Source organism: Lineus longissimus, chromosome 1, assembly GCF_910592395.1.
Source record: "Lineus longissimus chromosome 1, tnLinLong1.2, whole genome shotgun sequence".
Classification (NCBI taxonomy): domain Eukaryota; kingdom Metazoa; phylum Nemertea; class Pilidiophora; order Heteronemertea; family Lineidae; genus Lineus; species Lineus longissimus.
The window spans coordinates 23,067,447-23,090,890 of record NC_088308.1 but is presented as its reverse complement, the minus strand read 5'-3'; the positions used below and the strand labels follow the sequence as shown (position 1 = coordinate 23,090,890).

The 23,444-nt window shown below is 40.7% G+C and overlaps 4 protein-coding genes across 6 annotated transcripts; 3 read left to right on the top strand and 1 right to left on the bottom strand.

Annotated features, from left to right (window-relative positions):
* Nucleotides 1-84: 84 nt before the first annotated feature.
* On the top strand, nt 85-9,265 carry LOC135492899 (organic cation transporter protein-like). Of its 3 annotated transcripts, none has more exons than XM_064779628.1 (10): nt 85-260; nt 3,516-3,711; nt 4,039-4,142; nt 4,911-5,065; nt 5,480-5,648; nt 5,814-6,053; nt 6,493-6,719; nt 7,209-7,390; nt 7,745-7,896; nt 8,438-9,212. In XM_064779628.1, the coding sequence occupies exons 1-10, from the start codon at nt 118-120 to the stop codon at nt 8,526-8,528; spliced, it is 1,659 nt and encodes a 552-aa protein (XP_064635698.1). In that variant the 5' UTR covers nt 85-117; the 3' UTR covers nt 8,529-9,212. The 3 variants fall into 3 exon arrangements, with proteins under 3 accessions (XP_064635698.1, XP_064635691.1, XP_064635682.1); XM_064779621.1 differs by lacking the exon at nt 85-260 and adding an exon at nt 1,674-1,899 and having other exon boundaries at nt 8,438-9,203; XM_064779612.1 differs by lacking the exon at nt 85-260 and adding an exon at nt 2,765-2,982 and having other exon boundaries at nt 8,438-9,265.
* Nucleotides 9,266-9,373: 108 nt separating this feature from the next.
* On the top strand, nt 9,374-13,897 carry LOC135492919 (20 kDa calcium-binding protein-like). The gene is made up of 5 exons (XM_064779655.1): nt 9,374-9,488; nt 10,657-10,696; nt 11,582-11,725; nt 12,108-12,353; nt 13,100-13,897. The coding sequence occupies exons 1-5, from the start codon at nt 9,486-9,488 to the stop codon at nt 13,126-13,128; spliced, it is 462 nt and encodes a 153-aa protein (XP_064635725.1). The 5' UTR covers nt 9,374-9,485; the 3' UTR covers nt 13,129-13,897.
* Nucleotides 13,898-15,807: 1,910 nt separating this feature from the next.
* LOC135498232 (NHP2-like protein 1) lies at nt 15,808-18,545 on the bottom strand. The gene is made up of 5 exons (XM_064788481.1): nt 18,439-18,545; nt 17,743-17,863; nt 17,303-17,406; nt 17,010-17,043; nt 15,808-16,637 (listed from the first exon to the last, which is right to left on the bottom strand). Exons 1-5 carry the CDS (start codon nt 18,439-18,441, stop codon nt 16,513-16,515), a joined length of 387 nt encoding a protein of 128 aa, XP_064644551.1. The 5' UTR covers nt 18,442-18,545; the 3' UTR covers nt 15,808-16,512.
* A 446-nt stretch (nt 18,546-18,991) lies between these two features.
* LOC135492913 (meiotic recombination protein DMC1/LIM15 homolog) lies at nt 18,992-22,793 on the top strand. Its single transcript, XM_064779641.1, has 12 exons — nt 18,992-19,039; nt 19,265-19,312; nt 19,649-19,795; nt 20,064-20,146; nt 20,552-20,646; nt 20,854-20,926; nt 21,188-21,279; nt 21,564-21,637; nt 21,779-21,893; nt 22,011-22,071; nt 22,252-22,368; nt 22,724-22,793. Exons 1-12 carry the CDS (start codon nt 18,992-18,994, stop codon nt 22,791-22,793), a joined length of 1,023 nt encoding a protein of 340 aa, XP_064635711.1.
* Nucleotides 22,794-23,444: the final 651 nt, after the last annotated feature.

The window sequence follows — 23,444 nt, the reverse complement described above, 5'->3', positions numbered from 1 at the left end:
TTACAGCAGATAAAAAATTATTATGCTGTTCACGACCTCGACAGCACCGGTAGTTGTATTCAACAGATCATTTGAATTTAGACTCTGCCTCATCTACTCTTTGGTGATCCACCCGAAATGGATTTAGATGAAACAATCGAACATACAGGTGCTTTCGGCAGGTACCAGGTCTACATCTTTTTGATCTTCGCCGTGACAGTGAGTGTTGACGCCATGATGGCACTTGATGCTGTGTTCATCCTGGGCCTCCCCGAATACAGGTAAGTTTTTTTTGTCGCTGAAATCTGGCTTACTGATCTGCACGGGACTTATAAATAAAACAGGAAATGAGAAGGTTTATTTTCACTTTCAGAGAAAAAGGAAAAAGTATGTCGAAGTATTGGCTGTGCGAAATTCCCTTTAAGCCATTATATTTTTTTTTTTTTCGAAATATTCAGAGCCTCGGGGAATAAAGCGCTAGTATCCTTTGTCATTCAAATCGAAAGGCGGAATATGGTGCCAGGATGTTGGCCCCTGTTCACTCTATCAAACGGATAGGGTAACATATTAATTAATTCAAGATATTATCTGGTTTTATTATCGGGGCCTTTAAGAAAAGAGTTAGAATTTCGCCCATGCACTAACACAGTTTTGATATCATGGACTTTGTCATCTAGAGCAAGGTCCAATGAAACTGGACTTCACATCATACTCAATGTTTAGGCCTACTCACTTTTGACCCCTATACACTTATCATATCAACAGTTCAATGACCAATGACCTGTAGTTAAACTGACAATGCCACGTAAATAAACTATTCACAAGAAATTAGCCTCGTGCGCTGAAAGGACATTTTGAAAGAAATTTTATTTCCTGGTCCATCCCAAACCGACTCGCGGAGAAATCGAGGGAAAGCTGCAATGTCTGTCCAAATAAGGTTTAACTAAACTACAAGTACCATGCAGAAGGGTTCCTCCCACAGCCACCAGTATATTATTATGACCATGATACGGGTATAGATACACAGCCTATATACATATTTCTGCGGAATAAAGAAGAGAAAGTTTGAAAGTACAATGTAACTCTAGTGTTAATCTGCAGTATAACAACTGATCACGACAAAGGCTGCTACAAATACGGGCAAGGAATGTTCTCAAGTATCGAATCCGGGTACGTGTACTGTAGTTCAAGGTGACCTATTGGATAACATCCAAGGCCAATCCAAGTAGAACCTCTCTCTTAAGGACACCCACGGGACTAACAAATGCTGTCCTTAGTAGGGAGGTGTCCTTAAGAGAGAGGTCAAATTGAATGGAAACAACCAATTTGTGACCAAAACTAGTGTCCTTAATAGAGAGGTGTCCGCTAAGGGAGGTTCCACTGTATGAGACGATCCCCTCTTTTGCTGGCAGGATTCTGGTTTGTGGGGATATAATTTGCGTAAAGATGTCCATTGTCCAAGATGAAAACTACTGTTACAATCACTCTTGATTTTTTACACTGCGCAATTGGCATGCCGTGGCTGTCAAATGTAAACAAACCGTGGCCATTCCTATTCACGTCGTATCATACGGATTTTATCACTGATAATGAATTCAAACACTGATAAACAATTGATAAACATGTTAAACCTTAATCTATGCCCTGGCCTGCTGACTTGTCCTGCATGTATATAAACTGTTGTTTGTCATACCATTATGATACAGTCTTGATTTGCCATGGGCAATAGGGGTATCTCCCATTCCGTTCTCTACATCAACTAATAACTCAAGGAAGCATGGAACTTGAAGAAAGTCTAGAGAGGGTGGGCCCCTGGGGCCACTACCACACCGGCTTCTATTTACTGTTCGGCTTAGGAACGATCATGGAGGCTTTCTTTGCTATGGACACGGTCTTCATGTTAGGGATACCTAACTTTCGGTAAGTCGAATTTCCAGCGTATATCCTTTTATCCCCATTGGAGCAGCCAGTCCGGATAATTGAAATGATCTAGTACCAGTCCTAAATCGGATCATTGACTATACTCCCAGTACTAACAGCCACGTGCCTCATGTCTGTTCGGCGGGGTGCTAAACATACTTCACTCTTTTCTGATTTTGAAGCCCGGTTTCTTGGATGGTTTTTAATAAGAGCAAATAGTCCTTTTTTACAGACATTAACTCTCGTACCACAAACATTGTTGGAAACGCCGTAGATAAGATACAAGTGTTATAAGTTTGTTTTCAGCAGAGAATGGTATTAGTTGGTCATGTATCTGTTGTATTTGGACCCAGCTTATCCTGTCTCTTCATTATGTAACAGGTAATTTTTAAAATGTCCAAAAAGTAACTTTTTCATTTTATTTTATTTTCGTTCTTTTTCACAATGTATGAGTGACCTTTTTTAAATGTTTGTTACACATTGAAGTGATGGAATTAGGTGCATCCGAATACAACAGATATATGACCAGCTAAATATACCATACTCTGCTGAAAACCGCATTCAATATCTTATTTTATCTCTGTGATACTTTAAAAAAAGGTGGACATTTACTTTCTGGTAGGACTGTACATGTACGTTCTTTTCAAAAGGTTGTCATTTCATAATTGTGATAGCCAACTACATATACAAGTAATTATTGACCTTTTTATAACAAAATGTAAACCTATCAGCTGGCACAGCCAAATCCATCCTCGTTTCAATGGCTTTGTATGATGAACACAGTTTACAATACATTTTGTGTACATGAGATGGGAGGGCCGAGGTGTGCGCTCAGGCATGGGATGGAGGGCTATAAGTCTTGTTATATTGATATATAAAAATGTCCTCCAGTGATGACCTGTCCGTTCCTGATGAAGCTGACACTAAACCCATGGATTTTGAGGATGCCATGGATAATACAACTAAGCCGGGAAGTTTTGGGAAATACCAGCTATTCCTTTATGGACTGTTCTGTTTTGCAACTACGTGTACTGGAGCATTAAATATGGACCTTGTCATTATTTTAGGGATGCCAAAGCACAGGTTTGTTAACCAGGGATGTATATCACCAAAAAACGGAGCTAAAGGGCTGCGATTGAACCCCCCCCCCCCCCCCCATTTGTTAAGCTCATTGACCATGCCAGCATCAGAGGCTTTCGTTGAAAGACTGCTAGCAGTAATGAATCCGGATATGTGCAAGTGTCCAGAAGTTCACATACAAGTGCGGATTTCTATCTGTGATTCAGGTTTTGTGCATCTGGATCACCAAGGTTTTTTGCATCTCCTCAACCCCTGCTATGTTTAAAGGGAGTAAAAACCATGAGGTTCTATCCTGGCATATACCAGTGGTTTCCAATATAAATGTACTATACGTCTGTCAATTTTTGTGTATACGTATATTATGTATATAAAAAAAGAAGTAAAAAAGCATGATCTCAGGATGATGAGGTTCAGGATAGGATTTTTGAGGCTTCGGGGTGAAGCTGACAGGTGACACTGACATGCACATGACTTTTTTGCTTTTTTCATTCGAAAGACCTACCAAACTAAACTTTGTGTACCAAATCTCTTTGCAGGTGCTCAGTTCCCGGCTATGCTAACGACACATTTGAGATTCAAGGCGATGCACACCAAGCGCTTATCAATGCGTCCATCCCAGAGGGGGAATCTTGTACCACGTACGATACTGCACAAAATGGTTCCCTGTTACAGCAGAAATGTTCCCAATGGGTCTACGATGATACGTTTTACTCACCGTCCGTTATCAGTGAGGTATGTCAGGAACTTTCTACACTTAAGCGCCGTGCAAACGAGCGATTTTAATCGCTGCGATGCACGACAGATTTTGTGACAAGTCATAATCGCGCGAAGGCCCAAGTCATGAAGTATATGTACACCGAGGCACCGTTATAACTCTTTTCGCGATACTGAATGCTTAACCAAGGAATATTTTCAGTTTATCCATCTTGAAAGGAGAGTCGGCATGGATGGTACCTGTGCATAAAAGTTTATTGAAAAATGCGTCAGGGGTTTTATTTCCTGTTAAAAACCGCAATATTTGATGAATATGAACATTTTAACCTCTATTTCTTTTTGTAGTTCGACATCGTATGTGACAAGGTGATCCTGCGATCGGTTACCAACATGTTGTTTATGTTCTTCAAGATACTCGGCGGAATTGTGGGAGGGCAAATCTCAGACAGGTAGGTTCAGATGCTCTGATCACAGGCATGTGAAGACACCAGAACCAATTGATCGATGGGATCATCACTGAGCCTCCAATCAATATTGATTAGCACGTACGAAATCCATACAACCATTTTTTGATCGATGGATTCTGATATCTCACGCGCCTGTGCTTTCGTACAACGAATTAGCATTCGGTACATGTTCATACATATACACACATGGATATCATACAGAACAAAATATTGCTTAAAATCATACCTCTCGTCCGAAGATTATATAATAGGCGAAAGTAAGGTGCAAGTAATTGAATACAGCGTATATAGTACTGGTACCGGTATTTTTTAAAGCCTCTGTCGTTTTTGGAATTACTTCGTCGTATAAAATTATTAACAAACTACATAAAAAAATACCATAACGTCATCAGCAGTTTTAATGTAGAGTATTTAGTAACCAGGATACAATCCATTATCATAAACATCAAATGCAAAGGTTTATGTACATATACTGTATGTATATGATTATACTTAATACGATATAATTCGTATTGGCTCAGTAATATCATGCAGTATATAAAAATACAGTATGACTCAAAATGAACTTTTGAACTTGAAATACATATTATCATCCTCGAAAATCGAGAGTACGTCGTGTCCTCCTCCCATCGATCGTAAGTGTCGAGTGTTGGCCTAAAAAGCTTCAGGATGACATATTATAGGCCTTCATAAACAAATCAAAGTTCACACCTAATGTTATTGTACCTTCTGTTTGACTTTATATTGCAGATTCGGCAGGAAAAAGGTATTCTGCTTCTCGTTGTTACTGATGAGCCTCTCCAAGCTAGCCAGCGGATTCGCTCCCGAGATTTACTCCCTAATGATTTTCAGGGGGTTCTCATCATGTTTTAGTGTAGCATTTTATCAAACTGGTTTCGTCTGGGGTAAGTGCAATGAGACATTGTCAGATTGAACTATAAACCGACAGTTTTAGTCATATTATTTTCGCTCATTTCGCGAATAATAACGACTCGCGAAAATAAAATTACAAAGAATGTATTTTTTATTAGAAGAACTCAAAGAGACTTCCAAACCTGCCAAAGCATTTTAGATTTTGATAAATTTTCGAGAATCGCAAAAATATAGAGTATTTTGAGTAAAGACCATTTAAACATGTTCCCCTGACAAGACCGAATAAAAATATCAAACTCCTGAAAAGTTACTGTTATTGGTGATATTGAATACCTGGTCACTTCATCGTGAATTTAATAGGTATTTTCTATCGGCAGAGATGGTGTGACGTCACATGCTGTCAATGGCCTGCATTTTTGACCACATCAGTATCTATTTCCTTTTAGCGATGGAATTCGTCGGTTCCTCCAAGCGACAGATTGCCGGAATGGCCTCAAACTTCTTCTTTGCCTTTGGCGTATGTCTGGTCACGCCATTGGCCTATTTTATCCGAAACTGGAGGCATCTAACATTTGCCATCACGGGGCCATGTGTCTTCTTCTTCGGATATTGGTGGTAAGTATACTCACGATTTCTTATAAAAGAACCAAAACAAACGTGCCCGTAATTGCTGGTATCATTATTTGAATCGAATAAGTACGTACCTTCTTGTCATTATGGTTTAATTTCCAACCCCAGGCAGGAGCCTGAATCAGTGATTGACTTTATTCTCATATGTAGGTTAATAGAAGAGTCACCTCGATGGCTGATCACAAACGGACGGCGGAAAGAGGCAGAAGACATCATCCGTAAAGTAGCCAAGTTCAATGGCAAGTCGGACGCACTGCCAGCTGGGCCGCTTTTTGAAGGAACCAAGGACAAAGAAGATCAAGAGGTGGTGCCAGAGAAAACAGTGAATTGCTGCACTATCATGAAAAATAAGACACTCGCTGTGAGATTGATTTGTCTTAGTATAAACTGGTAAGTAAAGTCGAACATTCCCCTCGTTGTCGTTACCCTCTGCCCGTTATTCCTTTAGGTAGAGTCCGTCTGTCATATACATGTACATGTACTTAGCAAACCTGATGTTTCTGATTATCATACGAATCCTTCTCCCTACTCATACAAAGCCAATTCGTGATATGTTTGACATAAGAGTTGATTTCTCCGGGCAAGCGGTGCGTCTGCCGGGTACTGAACCGTTTGGCATTGAATCGATGATCTGGGAGAATACCTTAAAAGTGAATTACATGTATTTCTTGACGACTCTTAGTCCAGGACGTTTTCACAAGTAGGCTAATGGGTCAAGTGTCTTGAGCCTCCTACGTATATCGTTAAGTTCTTCTAAAAATATCTTTCTGCAAAGTATGATGTTTTTTTTACAAATCTTACAAAATGTCATCATATCTCTGACTTTCAGGGCTGCTGTCTCTGCTGCCTATTACGGTCTTTCCCTCAATTCCGGAAACCTCTCTGGCGACATCTACATCAACTACCTCGTGACTGGTCTCATTGAAATTCCCGCCTATATCTACGCTCTGTTCGCACCAATGAAGTTTGGCAGAAAGTATACACATGCATTTGCTATGATCGTTGGAGGAACGGCGTGCATTGTCTCCATATTTCCTGTAATTTTTGGTGGATCATGTAAGTCGAAACACCTAGGAAAAAGTATTTTGGTTGATAATAATGGTGACAAATCTCTTAGCCCTTGACGTTATCGTAAAAAGCGATCGAGAACCGTAAACCATTGTATCTTCTATAACTGCATGAGCGGATAGTCTTCCTTCAGTCTTTTCCCGTTTCGGCGGATGTTTGCTCCTTTTGATGGATCAGCGTATTGTTGACCCTGCATGCCTTGTAAACCACGCACCATATTGAGAGATCTCGCCATACATAGGTTGACGATTGCTCCGTTCAGCAAACGAAGCATTTCCTATGAGATGACGACTGGTGATGGGAAGACTGATTGACCAACTCTATTAATGGCGAAACTGAGCAAATAGTACCGGAAGTCGTCACGCCATAAGAGCACAACTGATTGAAATCTCCCGATACTCTTCGCAGGCTCAGATTTTATTTTGTGATCAACCATAATAGGTCATCTAGACTACACAACACGTTTCGAAATTTCAGCACTGTCCTGGTTGATCACCACGCTCTCGACAATAGGAAAATTCGGTGCTTCTGCTTCTTTTGCCTCTGTGTATATCTGGACGGCGGAGATGACCCCGACGAGTATGAGGGTGGTCACACTGGGTATCACGTCCACTGCTGCTAGGGTAGCTAGCATGATAGCTCCCTACATCACAGATTTAGTAAGTCTTTGTACAGCGCGTCAAATCATACCTTAAACGCTAGCAGCAACCTTAAGTTTGTTCAGTTAATGCCATTAATTGTAGATTAACTTCATATGCACGCTGTTAACCATGCCTCGTCAACACATTTTCCCCTCTGGTTGCAGTTATACCGAGTCATCATCACCCAACCTCCTCTGGTTGTTTCCGTCATCAGTGTCCATCTTGTTCGGCCTAGCATTGCTCAGTCGATGATTGTCAGAAAATTCGAACTCGCCTAACCAGAACTAACCAAACCAAGCCAAAATGATGCGACGTGCAGTCTCATTCTCGATACTAGTTTTGTCTGACACAAAATCCCCTTGTTTTTTTCAGGGCATGCTGATAGTGGGCCCCTTTTCCAAGGCGTTACCTCTGATTATATTGGGAGCCTTTGGGCTTCTTGCCGGAATCTTCAGCTTCACTTTACCAGAGACTCTTGGCCGACCACTGCCAGAAACAATAGAGGATGCGTTATTGCTTGGAAGGTAGGTGAAAGCAAAGGCATTCGGGTATACATGTGTGGCCTTTGGTGAAATATCTAGTGTTGAGAATCTGTTCAGTTAAGATATTCCCGCCCGCGCCTTTGCAGTACCGATAGGGAGATGTGATATCCAAGCCTTGTGTATCAACAGCCTGAATCGGCCCTTGGCATCAATCTCCATCCTCCCATAGCAGGCATTTGTATCGTTACTAAACTACACTCAATCACTCCTTGCGCGAGCAGTGTATACATGTATCTTAGAAACGATCGAAAGGCCGCTTGGGGTCAATCCAAAGTTTTGAGCTGATACACGCGCTTAGGATAATGCGCTTTGTTGGCGAAGGTAGAAATACGTGACAATTCATTTTACGACTTGACAGCAAGAATACATGAACGATATCCTTATTGGATTCTCAAATTTGCACTAATACATGTAGTAGACGTGTTTTTCGGCTTTGCCTGTAGTTCGTAAATGCATTTATAGATGCAGATGTAAGCCTACATCTCACCGGTACGGGTAAGGTATAGTTTTGTCCTTCTTTCAGGGCACCGAAAATTAGCACCGAGGATGCTAACCAAACAGAGCTCGAGCAACTAAACGGAAAACAATCAAATGGCAGTGCCGTTAAGGCATAATGCCTGAGGAGTGTTAACAAAGTTAAGATCCAAACCTCCAGCACGTTACATCACGGAGTGCATCTATTTCTTGAGACACTGAACATCAAATGGGCATTTTCTTTGCGGCAATCTTATGGACGCCTCATTTCTGCCTCTTCTGCAACCCGTTAATGCTTACCTTAGTCACGTGAAAGGGTTTTCGCAGTAATTGTAAGGAAGCAATTGACACATTAACTTCCGTTCCTACAAGATGTTCCTGAAAGACAGACGCGTCGGCGACAGAAATATTGAGTGTATTTAGTTCACTATAATAGAACATTTGTAATTTGATAGTCTTTACATGTACATGTAGTTTTAAATGGCGTGTTGATTACAACATTAGCCGAGTGACTGTATGGGGACAGTGATATAAACTCGGGTATTGTTTCCATTCCTGTCAAATCGTGAATTTTACACTGCACTCTATAATAATCAGCTTGTACATTATACATGAACCATTATATATATGCGATATTTATTTGAAATAAATTATTATTTCTGCAAAAGAATTTTGACTTTGCAACTGGACGTTGATCGGTGAATCTGTAGTAAATTGCCGCCGATGAATGCAAAATAAAATGGTCTATACACTTCTGACTAAGACTATACTGAGCTATACATATCGAGAAATGTACAACGTACGGGTTTATGCAGGCAAATAAAGATCTTTCAGCAGACAAGCTAGGTAAATTTCGTTAAGACATGTGCACCTGGTTACCATTATATGCACTGCTTCTCCATCCTAAGGTTGTAAGCGGGCCTAAAATAGCCACTGCGCTTCATCTATACTGTTGGTGAGTAAATGGATATCTGGCCGCAAAATAATCCGTGACGTCATGAGCTAGGTGTAGGTAAGATCACTGGTAACTGGTAGCGTCTTCGTCCAGCACAGTCCTGCGAACACTTTCCGCATAACCGTCACTTTCTGCAGCCAAAATGGTAAGTTTCTTTATAGAATTATATTAATTTTAGGTATTTGAATGAGAGGTACATTTTCTATAATTTTTTACTATCTTTTAAAGAAGAATTTTGGCGTTTTGGCGCATCTTTGAACAATTAGTTCTTTCTGGGCGGCATAGGCCTACCCTGCACAACTATATATGCCACCATCTTACTTACATTGTACATTTTGTTTCTCTCTTCAATCTTTTTATCATTAATTGCTAGGCTATACTAGCTACTTCTTAATCAATAACGATATCAACGTACTGACATAGATTAAAAGTTTTGGTTGCAATTTTGTGTGCGTCCTGGACGGCATAGTTTTGCCAAAGTGAAATAGAGATATTGATTCAACATGAAATTTTGGTCATTTGATATTTGTTCTCGTAAAAGACACATCAAAATGAAAATCATTAATTCCACACAGCACGCCTAAGCCCACGCCTACGTTATGCTTCACAGTCGCTCATCCAGCAATACGCCTGGTTTGTAGAAATTAAGCATGGCAAAGAAAATTCGAGAACGCCGACATTCTCGAGAACTTGTTATCACGAACGCCTACATGCCTTGAAAATAGATTGGTTGTGTTCGCCAGGTGAAGTGTAGTAAAAATTAGGCCAAATGAAACTGTGAGGAATGTTTTTTTCTGAGTTGAGAATCATGGTGCAAAATGAAGAGTTAACGTAATAATTTTTATACACGTGTAGGCTTATACACTTAAAAGGCACATATTTCGCTATCCCATCCTAGTACACATAGACCTGCATACTTTCTCTGAAATGTACAGGTATACTCCATACCTAATAGCATGTTTATCTGTTCAACGTCGTTGACCTCACTCTTATATGCTACCTGGTGATCTTGTGATCATCAACATCATCAATTCATCATGGCCCTTTGACTGTGAAGGGGTTGGATGGGACGGGTCTGATAGTACTGTAACAATGAGCTATCAAATAAACAGTCATTAAAAGGTCCACTGCTTCTCAGATAATACTTAACAGATTGAACCAAACACGTCGCATCAACTCGTCTTTTGCAATCTTCGGAAATTGTATGATTTTAGCGAGACCTTATTCATATTGTTAATTCCTATACAGGTAGGCTAACTGTGACCAAGATATAAAGATTCGAATTTAGTTAAGTCTCTTATCTCTTTTTTCAGAATGTTGAAGGGTTCGAGGTTCATGAGGATAAAGTAAAGTGTAAGTATACACAGTACTATAGAATGTGACAAGCGTCACAAATATAGCACACCACAGAAAGTGCACGTTCATTTTAGGAACAATTCAAAGTAAGGCATGCTATAGAAGGATGCCGACATTCAAGTAACACCAGCATACATCGTTTCATTAGTTTGTCAAGCAATTCCGGTAAAGAACCAATGCAATGGCCACACAGTGAGTCACTAAAAATTACTTGAGGAATTGGCCGAAAAGCATTGGTATGACTTCATTACTTATATCAAACCTCCCATAGCCAAATTTATTATCTAGTTTCAATTTCGATTTCAATTCTTAGAATAATACATGTATACTGTTCTTGGCTGGATATATAGTATATAAGCTTACTATTGCTACACTGCATGTTGCGAGCATGCTTCCACTCTACCTCGGTGTGCTTTATAAGGTGATCCAACAGAGCTTTGAGGCTGCGAAGAGAAACGAATGCCAACAACATTCCGTTCTCCAACAGGTAGGATAGAGTTGGGTCCACCTTCCCTAGCATTGAAACATCTGCTTTAAATGCACTAATGGCGTGTGTCTGCGCTGGATCTTCTTACGACTGAATATCTACATTCGCCGGTTCCTGTGATAACATGAAAGGTTAACCCTTCGTAGAGGATCCCGGAGACTCTAAACAAGTTCGACTTTTTATTCATATATACATTATGTGCACCTAGCTCGAACTCGGGTACCATTTACCAATCATTATAATGTAGACTAAAAAGTGAAATACACGCTCTTATAGTCATCGTGATATGTCGGCTATACATGTAACTACAACCATGCCAACTGATCATTCCTGCCTTTCAAAAGCATTTAACTCCTATTCATTGCTAATCAAATCATATTGCTCGTATTTTCCAGGCGCCACGGAGGCGTTCAAGCAGTTCGACAAAAAAGGACAAGGGCGCATTTCGACCAATGACCTTGGTCCAGCATTTGGTGAATTGAAACTCCAAGTAAAAGGAGAAAAACTAAAGGACTGGGCCGATATGGTCGATTCAGAGGGTACGTCATCTCGATGTCGTTCACGGCGACATATTTGTAGAAGCGGCCCCATATTACCATGATCTCCACAACCAATTGGATCCTTTTCTAATGGAAAATGGAGCAAAATGGAGTAACCATTTCTTGCCAGCATTTGTAGACAAATGCGTGGATGGCAATGCTGATTGATGATAGTAATAATAACGTAGAATCTGCCTTGCTATTTCAAGTGTCAGTTCATGGCAATATGATTGTTTGTTCCGAAACATTGACGACGCATCCGAGATGAAGACTGAGAAATATGACGCCATCCCTCTCGTGCGTTTTGGGCCCGCCATCTATTAAAGGAGAAGTGGGCGTATTATTTCTAATGATACTTTTTCATCATTATTTTCCATTACAGCCACTGGCTACATCGACCTCGAGGGATTCCTTTACGTTTTTGGCAAGAAACTAAAGGACGACCAGGACTACAAGGACTTGAAGGAGGCCTTCCGAGTACTCGACAAGAATAAGACAGGAGAAATCGATACGTCCGACCTCAAGTGGCTTATGGGCAAAATCGCAGATCCAGACACGACAGACGAAGATATCGATGACATGATCCGAGAAGTGGACACTGACGGTTCTGGTGCCGTAGATTTCGATGGTAAGGTTTGATATGCACTGCGAAATATAGAGAGATCGTCACGAGTCATGCTAACGCAAAAGCTTTTTTCAGATTTATCATTGGCGTACATGTAAGCGTTTAACGTCAACATGACAACTCTCTGATCTCCGGGTCTTATTCGTTATCTTGAAAAATGGTCCGATGAGGTCACTTATGACTATCGAGAGCAAATTACTTCTGCTGATACGTGTGGAATCCAATATGGCCCACCTTTTCCTATAGATAGATGAAATGAACAGATCTTTGTTGCCATTTCATCCTTGAGCAGTACATGGATGTTCTCATAGTACATAATGCACTGGACTACCGTGTATGTCAGCAAAAGAAAGCTCCCTGGATAAGTCATCGCGAACCGACCGGTTCAGGTTCCTCTTAATAACAGCCTCCTTCTTTTCCATACATGTTCCGCTCTTTTACTCGCTAACTGTCACCGGAGAATATTGACGACCAACCAGAATGCTGTTGAGCTGATAGAGGTTGCATATCACAAAACAGAGTTGACATACATGTAGAATCACGTAAATCTGGTTTACGATAGTGCTTCCTTTTCGGATTGAATGTGCAATCTGGATGTGATGCTCAAAACTGACAAACTACTTCGCGCGACACAGAATTCTAGCATGGATATCTGGCCGTCGAAGTTCACCGCTTGTATTTGCTACCTTTAGTATCATAACAGATCACTGCGCAAAAGTGTTCATCAATCATCCCTTCTATCTTTTCAGAATTTTACAAGTTGATGACAAGTGAATAAGCCAAAAAAGACCAACGCGTTTTATTGACTGTACATTATGTCATTCAAAAACTCTGTATATTTGAGGTGACGTGGATAAAATGTAAACCCTTCGGAAACATGAAAAAATTGACATCGTTGTGGCCGTATAAACGAAGTCCAGTCGTCGGAAAATGGAGGTTTGGTCGGCGTATCTACGGGGTAGATCAGAGTTTTTGTCTAACTGGGATTTCTATTCTTGTTGAACTTATTCTTGGATATTTCTCCTTTTATTTCGTCGATTAGGCTGGATATCATTCAAACCACCTCCGACCTTGTATGTGTGACCTTCAACTGCTTTTGGCTGGTGCGCATGGAGATTGTGACATCTGAGAGTTGTATGACTACAGGATTAAAAAAATTATCAATCAAAAGTTTTAATCGTATCACTTTACTAAGCATTTAATTACGGGACCAGTGTCCGTAAGAATGTATGATGGTCAAGAGTTGGACATCACTGCCAGTACCAGTACATGTATATCGAACAGAAGATGTCATCACTTCTCGTTGAAATTTCATTATATAATGTTCCTTCACCATCTAAAGAGCTGAAATCTGAAAGTGTTTTACAAGGAAATGTTTCATCCGCAAAACTGTGCCATGTGACGTTTCAATCAACACACACACATGTAGTTCACAGTTTGGTTTCTCCTGGGTGTTGTTAAAGTAACATCAAACCTCAATCACTCCACGAAACACAAATATTGTGTTTTACAAGAGGATATTAAATTATTATACATTTACAAGTGTTTATTGGTTTCTTTTTGTATTGGAGTAAGCTAAACCTCCGGGTTGGTCTGTGAAAACGGAGGAGGAGCACTTAATGAGAAAACAGCTGGTTTCGTACTCGCATGCCAACTCCGGTTGCGATAACGTAAGACACAGTTAGAATGCCATCAAGAGAAATCCGAACATGAGAGAGTATGAATTGCTGACGAAATGGCATGCCCCGATCTTCAATCTCAGGCGACCCCATGTCACAACCACAAGATAGATTCAACTGAGATCTATCTCGACTCTCAAGTCTTGGATCCACTCCACCGACCCAGACTCCGTTACACCAATGGGAGGGGAGGTAACGGACCGATCTTGGATAAATTGGCCCTATTAACCCCAAACAGGAGATTGCCACAACCAACTCTTGCCGGAACCATAAGAAAACTTGACTTCTCGGTGCTAAAACAGTCGCAGGGATAGACATAGACTGGACGATGTGGCAGCCAGCAGGACATAATCGGGCAAGGTGTGACTGTCTTATCTCTCTCACGGTGGGGCAGCAGCGAGCAGGACATAATCGGGGTGGGTGTGACTGTCGCATCTCGTTCAATGTGTTGACAGGACGGTGTTGCAGCCAGCAGGACACAGTTGTGCTAGGTGTGAAGGTCTCATCTTTCTCAACGTCTTGACATGACGGTGGGGCAGCCAGCAGGACATGATCGGACGGTGTGACTGTCTCATCTCTCTCACCCTGTTGACAGGACGTCGGGGCAAGCAGCAGGACATGATCGGGCTGGGAGTGACTGTCTCATCTCTCTCCCCGTGTTGACAGGACGACAGGGCAGCCAGCAGGACATAATCGGGCTGGCCGTGAGTGTTTCAACTCATTAACCGTGTTGGCAGGACGGCGGGGCATGCAGCAGGACATGATCAGGCTTGGTGTGACTGTCTCATTATATCTTACCGTGTTAACGGATGGTGGGGCAGGCAGCAGGACATTGTCGGGCTGGGTGTGACAGTCTAAACTCTGACCATGCTGACATGACGAAGGGACAGCCAGTAGGACATAATCGGGCAGGGTGTGGTGACTGTCTCATCTCTCTCACCGTATTGACAGGTCGGCGGGGCAGTCAAGAGGACATGATTGGACTGGGTATGATTGTCTCATCTCTCATTGTGTTGGCAGGACCGTGGGGCAGGCTGCAGGGCTGGGGACTTTCGTCGCGTTTCTTTTGGTCGTCTCACCTCTCTCACCATTTGAACGGGACGGCGAGGCAGCAAGATGGACATAATCGGGCTCGGTGTGACTGTCTCATCTCACTCACCATGTTGACAGTATGGTGGGGCAACCAGCAGGACATAATCGGGCTGGGTGTGCGAGTCTTATCTCTGACCATGCTGACAGGACGGCGGAGCAGCCAGCAGGACGTAATCGGGCAGGATGTGGTGTCTCGTCTCGCTCACCTTGTTGACAGATCGGCGGGGCAGGCAAGAGTACATGATCGGACTGGGTATGATTGTCTCATCTCTCATTGTGTTGACAGGACCGCGGGGTAGGCAGCAGGGCTGGGGACATTTGTGACATTTCTTCACAAGACATGATACTACTGTCAACAGTTGGATCGATCCAAGCATCACAATCCGGGGAGACCACATCCGGCAGAAAACACTCAGTGGACCTTTTTTGCTATTCAACAGTAGGAAGACACATAACTATTGTGTCTTTTATTCCGAAGAGCGATAGCCCATGCTATGCATGCAAGATGCAGGGTTTGTCTCTGCCTTGTAGTTAGGGGAGGGGATCTTCCTGTACATTGGAGAATCTTTTTTTTATGTTCTGGGGTAGAATCCTCATTTTATAAGGAGGAGCTTCTGGAGATCGAAATGGGTTCGGAATTGGATGAAGAAAGTGGCCATACTAACAAACAGACTTCACACATCACATAGAATTGTGCACTTTTATTTTGTAACAATATAAAACATAGCTCATGCCGGCCATCATGTCTGCCTACATAAATGCCTTGCTCAATTGCCTTATTCATTAAAATTTTGCCATCAGACTTTCATTATACAATGATAAATGCATGGTTCCTGAGAAAATGTTTAATTTGAGAAGACAAAGGCTGGATGCAACTGAACCGAACATCTTAAAAAGGTAATATCAACCAGGTTATTTTTTAGAGGGAACTGGGGAGTACATGTAGTTAACGCAGAGTCGGTCTTCGTTCCACTTGATTAACCATAGATATTTGTCAAAATTACATTGTCAATTCTGGTACATATTGCGAGTGGAACACAGGATTTAGTTCACAAAACAGATGTACTTCACAGTGGAAAATCAGGAAAGGAACCAAATTCTCCAACAGATGAGTAATTCTGATAACAATCTGACCACTTTGGTTTGTTTGACAGGCTGGTATTTTAAAACGTTGTCTACATGTACAAGCAAACAGCTACTCCATATTCTATGGTTTGCTCGATTTTCAAATAGAATACTAGGGTTACAATGATGATGATGAGAGGATTTATGGGGTTTTTTTCATTTACTTACGTCACTATTTACATAACAGGAAAAACCACAAAAATGTACATGTACTATCATACATGTACATTGTGGATGCAGAAAATTAAAAGTTCTTCATGAAGAATTTAGATGAGAAGTTTCTCAACTGCCAATTGCAGAGACTGAATCTGAGGCTTGAGTTGTGATCCTTCCAAGACGACGATCGATGCAGCAATCACCGGCCTGGCAACTCCACATGCACGACCGAGAGCTGAAAATGGAGGTCAAAACGATTGATGAGAGTATTCAATGAAATTACATTTGCAAAGGACACATGAAGAAGGACAAAGGTAACTTCCTGTCTAACTTACAATTTGTAAAGCACTGAATAAGCTGCCTGAACCTTAATTTGATTGCCCTGCTAAACTAGTTTCAGTCAGAGTCATGAAAGTTACCCCTTTTAAAGACATTGTCATCATTGTTTCCTAATGGCCTAATGCCTATGTCAGGAAAATATAGAGGATGACAGCTTATTTCATGAACTATATTTGGGCAATGATCCTAAAGTTCATCAAAGTCACAATTCCCTGATAAACCTTTAGCACTAAATATTTCATTTCAATTTCATATCTGTAATAATTACCTGCTTTTGATCTGACAAACACATAGGCCACATTCTGAAGGAAAGACAGGAAATAACATTAGATACAATGTATGTCCATCAGGTCTGCATCAATCTCGGTTATTCCTTCGTAGGAGTGCAGCACTTGACAGGGTCAAGCAACTTCACATACATGACGTAGTCCAAAGTCAGTAACGACGTCTGATGAGGAAATAAATCTTTATTGTTTCTTACGGCATAATGCAGCAATTTCATGACGCCGTGTGCCGTTGACTATTCCAATAATTTCTTGATTTATTTGCATCGATACTCACCTTATCCTCACAAAGAAGTGGAAGGTGAAGCAGAATCTCCAAGGGCTCAGCATCGGCAGCCATGATGATGAGCTCTGCAATACCTCTGTTGAGAGTCTTGGTAGCTGAAACAGATAACAGAATGAGTTTCCAATGGCTACTACCTTGTACTTACACCTTCCACTTGTCGATTATTTACTTAGCATCACAGATGAAGTCCAAATGTGTATGGCATCATGTACTGTGGATTTTTAACCAAAGGAATCATTGACATCCTCCAGATGTCATGGTCCCCAGGTCTGCCTGACCACTAGCAGACACTAGGCCAGGGTGTAGCTCATACCGTCATGTCAAAGTTAATCGCTGCTAGCATGCAGGCATGAGGCTCAAAAGGGTTAAAATGACTTTCTACAGTGAAAATTACATTCATCATGTAGTTTTTCAAACGATAAAAAACTTACCTTCATTGGCACCCTTTCTTAGCTGTTTATAACTCGAGGCCTGTTGAACCAAATCCAGGATAGTCACCGTCAACTGTGGGTCAGCCAGAGGATAGGCTTTGGGATTCACTTCATCAGTTGCCTAGAATTTGACAGAAAACCTTATTATCATAGTCTCATAGTGGCTGACTGGATGTTGGGGATATTTGGAATAGGCTCCTCAGCAGATATGCATCACGCCACCTGGCCAAAGTGGTGCAGGCGGATGCGATGGAGGGCCTATTCATGTTATTCCTGTTAGTGTTACATAACATTGATCAGGCAACACCAAGTCCAAGGTTGGGCCTACAGGTCGATTATTAAGACATATGGGCCGGAAGCGGCATGATTCGTTTGATTGGCACATTGCAAGGATGGGGTAGGGGAGTTTGGACATCCGGAGAGGTCTCTGGCCTACCAATCAATTACCTATCAATTAGTCAATCAAAATTATTTCAAGTCAATCAAAATAGGAAATTGTTCTGTCCGATAATAGGACATACAAATGTGTACCTAATGATGTTGATCACGTACATGTTACCACATATCGATTCATCGGACAAAAAAAGTTATGGTTCGGTTACAACTAACACGCCGAATAACATCATTGTTCGTCGTTTTCAACCACACGATTGTATTCATCACTGTTCTTCATGCAATACTGAATTGAAATATTACCATTTTGGAATGTTGTATTCTTTAAAAGGGAAGGAAATCGGCTTTAGAACACCTCTCCGCTTTCGCTTCACTGAGGATTTGAAAACGCACGTGGGAAAGAGAGGAAACGGTCGAATCAGAATTGATTCGGTGAGTTTACAAAAACGACGAAAACGGAGAGCAGACGATTTTTCTGAAAATTCACAGAATTTATCTCACTTTTCACCCTTAAAACGTACGTTTATCACGTTTAAACTAATCTTCTTTCATTTAATAAAGTATTTTGAAAATCAAAATGCGTTGTAATAAAAACTTTATGAGATCATGACCACACAAATCGCGTTAAATTTGGTCTATCTCGAGTAGAGTAGCCAACTGGCCCGAGTGGCCGACCACGCCCACCTTTCAGCGCACCACTGACCAGTGTAGAAGTAGAACATGTCCCCCTGAAAAAGAGTCCGGCAATATTGTATTCTGACGTATTGTGCCGGTATATGGTTCATGTGACTAAAAGTGTACGTTTTCTTCAATTTTTCCAGGGTTTTGCGAAACACACTCCACTCTCCAGGCAATAATGGAGGCTGCAGACCAAGTTGTAGAAGAGATCCTCGATCAGGACGAGGTAAGAATTTGAATAATCTTCCATCTTTCAACAACATTGATTAATGGACCTTAGACAGGAGTGCTGTTAGTATTTGAATGAATGTGCCACACAATTATACTTGTAATAGAAAGTGAGCTTTCATCCCTGTGACACCAGGAAAGCAAGTATAGAATTTAGAAAGCAGTATGAGTAAACCAAACCAAAGGGTCTAGGCCTGTATTCAATATTGTGTGTCTCTTTCAGGAAGAATCCTTTTTCCAAGATATTGATCTACTCCAAAACCATGGTATTGTAAGTATTATTTGAACTGAACTAAAGGAAATTCTGTATTCAGTAACACAGTTGAAATAAATGTAAATTCAAAAGAAAAAAAAGAACTATCTTAATCTGGATCAAGATGTAATGATGGTTGAATGCTAACTCATTCTGTCCTGATAAGAAGACAACCAACATCAAACTCCGCGAGTTCCTAAGTAGCACTTACCAGAATCTTTTAAATCAATCCTTCAGTAGAAATTGTGATTCCCAAGACTTGGGAGACAGACAAGTACCATGTCTCATCCCTTACTTCTTTTTCATTCAACATGAAAAATATTCAAGACTTTTGTCTCATTCTTTCATTTAAAGAATGCTGCTGACTTAAAGAAGTTGAAACAAGCTGGTATCTGTACCGTGAAAGGCATCCAGATGACAACAAAGAAGAAATTGTGCCAAATTAAAGGAATCTCTGAGGCCAAAATGGAGAAGATAAAGGAAGCATCTACAAAACTCTGTGTAGGTTTGCGAAATGAATTGTTAATTATCAAGACAACATCTCCTTCAGCAGCAAATCAAGAAGATCTCCTCTTCCCTACATCCCATTTAGGATCAGCAAAGGCCTTATTGGTAGCATTCTCTTGTCCTCAAGACAATCTCCTCCAAGAAAAGTGATATTCCGGCTAGGCTTACCTTGGAAACCTCATTCAAGAGTCCGAAGTATGACAATTATACATACCACTGATTAATTTGACAATTTTCTTCTCCATTTGACATTTCATTCCAGGATCCAGGATTTCTGACTGCATTAGTATATGCAGAAAAAAGAAAGAATTGCTTCAGAATATCAACAGGAAGTATGGAATTGGAGTAAGTGACAATATAGGGCCTGATGAACTTGTAAGCTTAATCGTCACCTAGGGGGAGTCAATTTACTCCGATTGACATGAATGGGATGCATAGAGATTCATTGTCGTTGAGCTGGTGTGTATGCCACATTTTGGCAAACAAGAGATCCCATTTAAATATGGAACACCTGTATCTTGTGATGGACTCTTTCTGCCTCCCTGGTGCTGAAGACAGGCTCTGAAGACAAGCTGCAGTGGGCCCTATTTAGACTGATTTACGAAAGCTTAACTAGCATTTGTACCCTTTGATCATGTTGATTCGGACAGGAGGATTAGTCCTCAGCAGTCTGAAGAGATGAAAAAACTGTCCCTTTCCTTTCTCAACTTGAAGCCCATTGTGTTAACCTTTTTAGATTTAAAATTTCAGCAAACTAATGGGAGGTGGTGTTGAAAGCATGGCCATCACTGAAGCCTTTGGCGAATTCAGAACAGGCAAAACTCAATTGTCGCACACTTTATGTGGTAAGTAACTGTGCATTCTATTATGCATGTACCGCTGCATAATGACCAATGATGACTAGAAGTCTTTGCCTGAAGACATCATGTTTTTGTCCTGATTTCAGATCATATTTGGTCGCATTACGGTATTTAAAATCTGCGAGATATCAGCTTTAATTATCAAATCACGTTTTTTATATGATTGAAATTTGCATATTTATATCATTGCAGTCACTGCCCAGCTGCCTGGAGCAAATGGATATTCTGGAGGGAAGGTGGTCTTCATTGACACAGAAAACACTTTGTATCCTTTTTGGGACAGTTATACAAGTGTCTAAACTCTGCTCAAAGAGTGCCAGAGAATTGTGAATGCCCTCCGATGCACACATCGTTAGTAAACCAAACCAAAGGCTTTTTCGTTCGTACTGTTTCCATTCAGATATTGCATCTCCTTATCTTGTCTTGTAACGCTTGTTGTGACAAGATAAAAAGATGAGATAATTTCAAATTGGTTCAGAACATCAAGCACACTTTACCTTTTGGAAATTTCTTAACTCCGTCGAAGCCGTCCCGACAGACTGAGGAGTATTGCGGACAGATTTAACCTTGATCAAGAAGCTGTCCTGGATAATGTCCTCTATGCAAGGGCATACACAAGTAATTACATTTCGTGAAGCTCAGTGTCATCAGAAGTAGATTGTTGGATAACCCCAGTAAAACATTCTGACCTTCACTGGTATTTGTAAATGTTACCATCGGCAGTCCAAAGTCTCAGTAATGTCAAAACACTGAGAGTAAAGATACTAAAAATGCGATGGGCCCTCGTGCATTGGGTTGAAGAAGGACAAGTTATCCTTATGAGTTCTGTCTGCTGGTGAAAGAAATAAACTTTGTCAGTTAGCTCCGAGTGCTTTCTTCCAAGTGCCTTTCCCTTTTTACAGGTGAACATCAGTTCGAGCTTCTTGATTTTGTTGCGGCAAAATTCCATGAAGAGATGGGAGTGTTCAAATTGCTGGTAAGATTGAATGATAAAATGAATGGGATGAAAGACTAGACTTGGCAACTACAAGTCATCATTGGGTATTCAAAACAAGGTCATAAGTTGTTCGGGATGTTGTGTGCTTGTATTGATATCTTATTATCTGCATGGTTTCAGATCATTGACTCCATCATGGCCCTCTTCCGGGTCGACTTCACTGGAAGAGGAGAACTTGCTGATCGACAGCAGAAGCTTGCACAAATGTTATCCAGAATTCAGAAGATATCAGAAGGTATGATCATTGATGACCCATAGCATACTATTGTACTATTGTATCATAGATACACTCTAGTCTAGAACTATCCGATGGAAACCATCTCTTAACATTTTAGAGATATTTTTTCTTCAGAATACAATGTTTCTATCTTCATCACCAACCAGATGACTGCTGATCCAGGAGCAACAATGTCGTGAGTAACTTCATCAAGATTCAACTATACTCATTCAGCCAGGGCACAAGTACATATACCTGTACTAAAATGTTGAGAATGATGCAGGCAATGAGTGAATTTACTTACCTTGCCCATCTTGCCCATTATTGCATGGATAATGACCAAAACTGATCCTTTATTTAAAATGTAAACTTGCAGATTCCAGGCAGATCCTAAGAAACCAATTGGGGGCCATATCTTGGCTCATGCATCAACTACAAGATTATCACTTAGAAAGGGACGTGGAGAAATGAGGATCGCAAAAATATACGACAGGTAAGGAAATGCTGTCTGACACGTTTGATGGGACACAAAACTGTAGTGAGCATACAGAGTCACATCTTGGATGGCCTTCAAAGTGAAAAGGACATGGCCAAATGACCAATGGTCAAAAAGCAGTCTCATTGAAATTCTAGCTCATAACAAGAGAATGATTCCTAAGGTTTCACCTGTCTACCAGAGTTCTCAATGTGGTCAGCAAATGTTCTGATGTATGTCAACTTGCTAGTACAGTAAGCATGGTAAGACAATCGGATTGTCACAAACTCCATCAGCCTGAAGTAGATTTCAAATAGACTGATGCTAAGATATGTAAATTTCTAGCTCTTGGTCATTGCTCTTTTTCTTGCAGTCCTGATCTGCCGGAGAATGAAGCCACATTCGCAATCACTCCAGGTGGTATCAACGATGCCAAGGAATAGATAATTTTGCTGTCCAATTTCCCAGACACCCATCCAAGACAGAACATGACGCATGAATGAGTGTGAAATGGTGGCCATATAAATCATCATGCATTCTGTCTGCAACTTCCAAAATCAATTTTTATCATCTGTGCCAAAATGTTCTTCAACATCCTTTTTTATATTCATGTACAGAAGGTATTTTGTTATTTGTTAATCATGAAATGAGAAAGACTTATGTTGGAAGTTTCTCAACTTTTATTGTTTCTTCTTCCAAAAAGCATTTAAATATGGTATCAAAATTACAATGTATATAGAGATACAAGTAAGAATAATTAAATAACAATTTATATACAAGTTTTTTTCTCTTTTTTCTGTGTTCTGCCTAGTTACTATCATTAGTCTACCTTCACTCATAATTTTGGCATAAATTGTGTGTTAGATTGCACTGAAGTTCATGGTCCTAACAGTGGGACATGTGGGATGAAAAAAGAAATACATGAAACAATCCATCAAGATCAAAGAGTGTGGTATGAACATGTTTGTAATCATAACATGCACAGTGATAAATGGAACTCCATTACTGAATATTCAATTTAGTGGTGAAACGTCCTTTTTAAACTGTAATGGGCAAATCCTCACAACATGCAAGAGAGGTTTTTACATGTATGG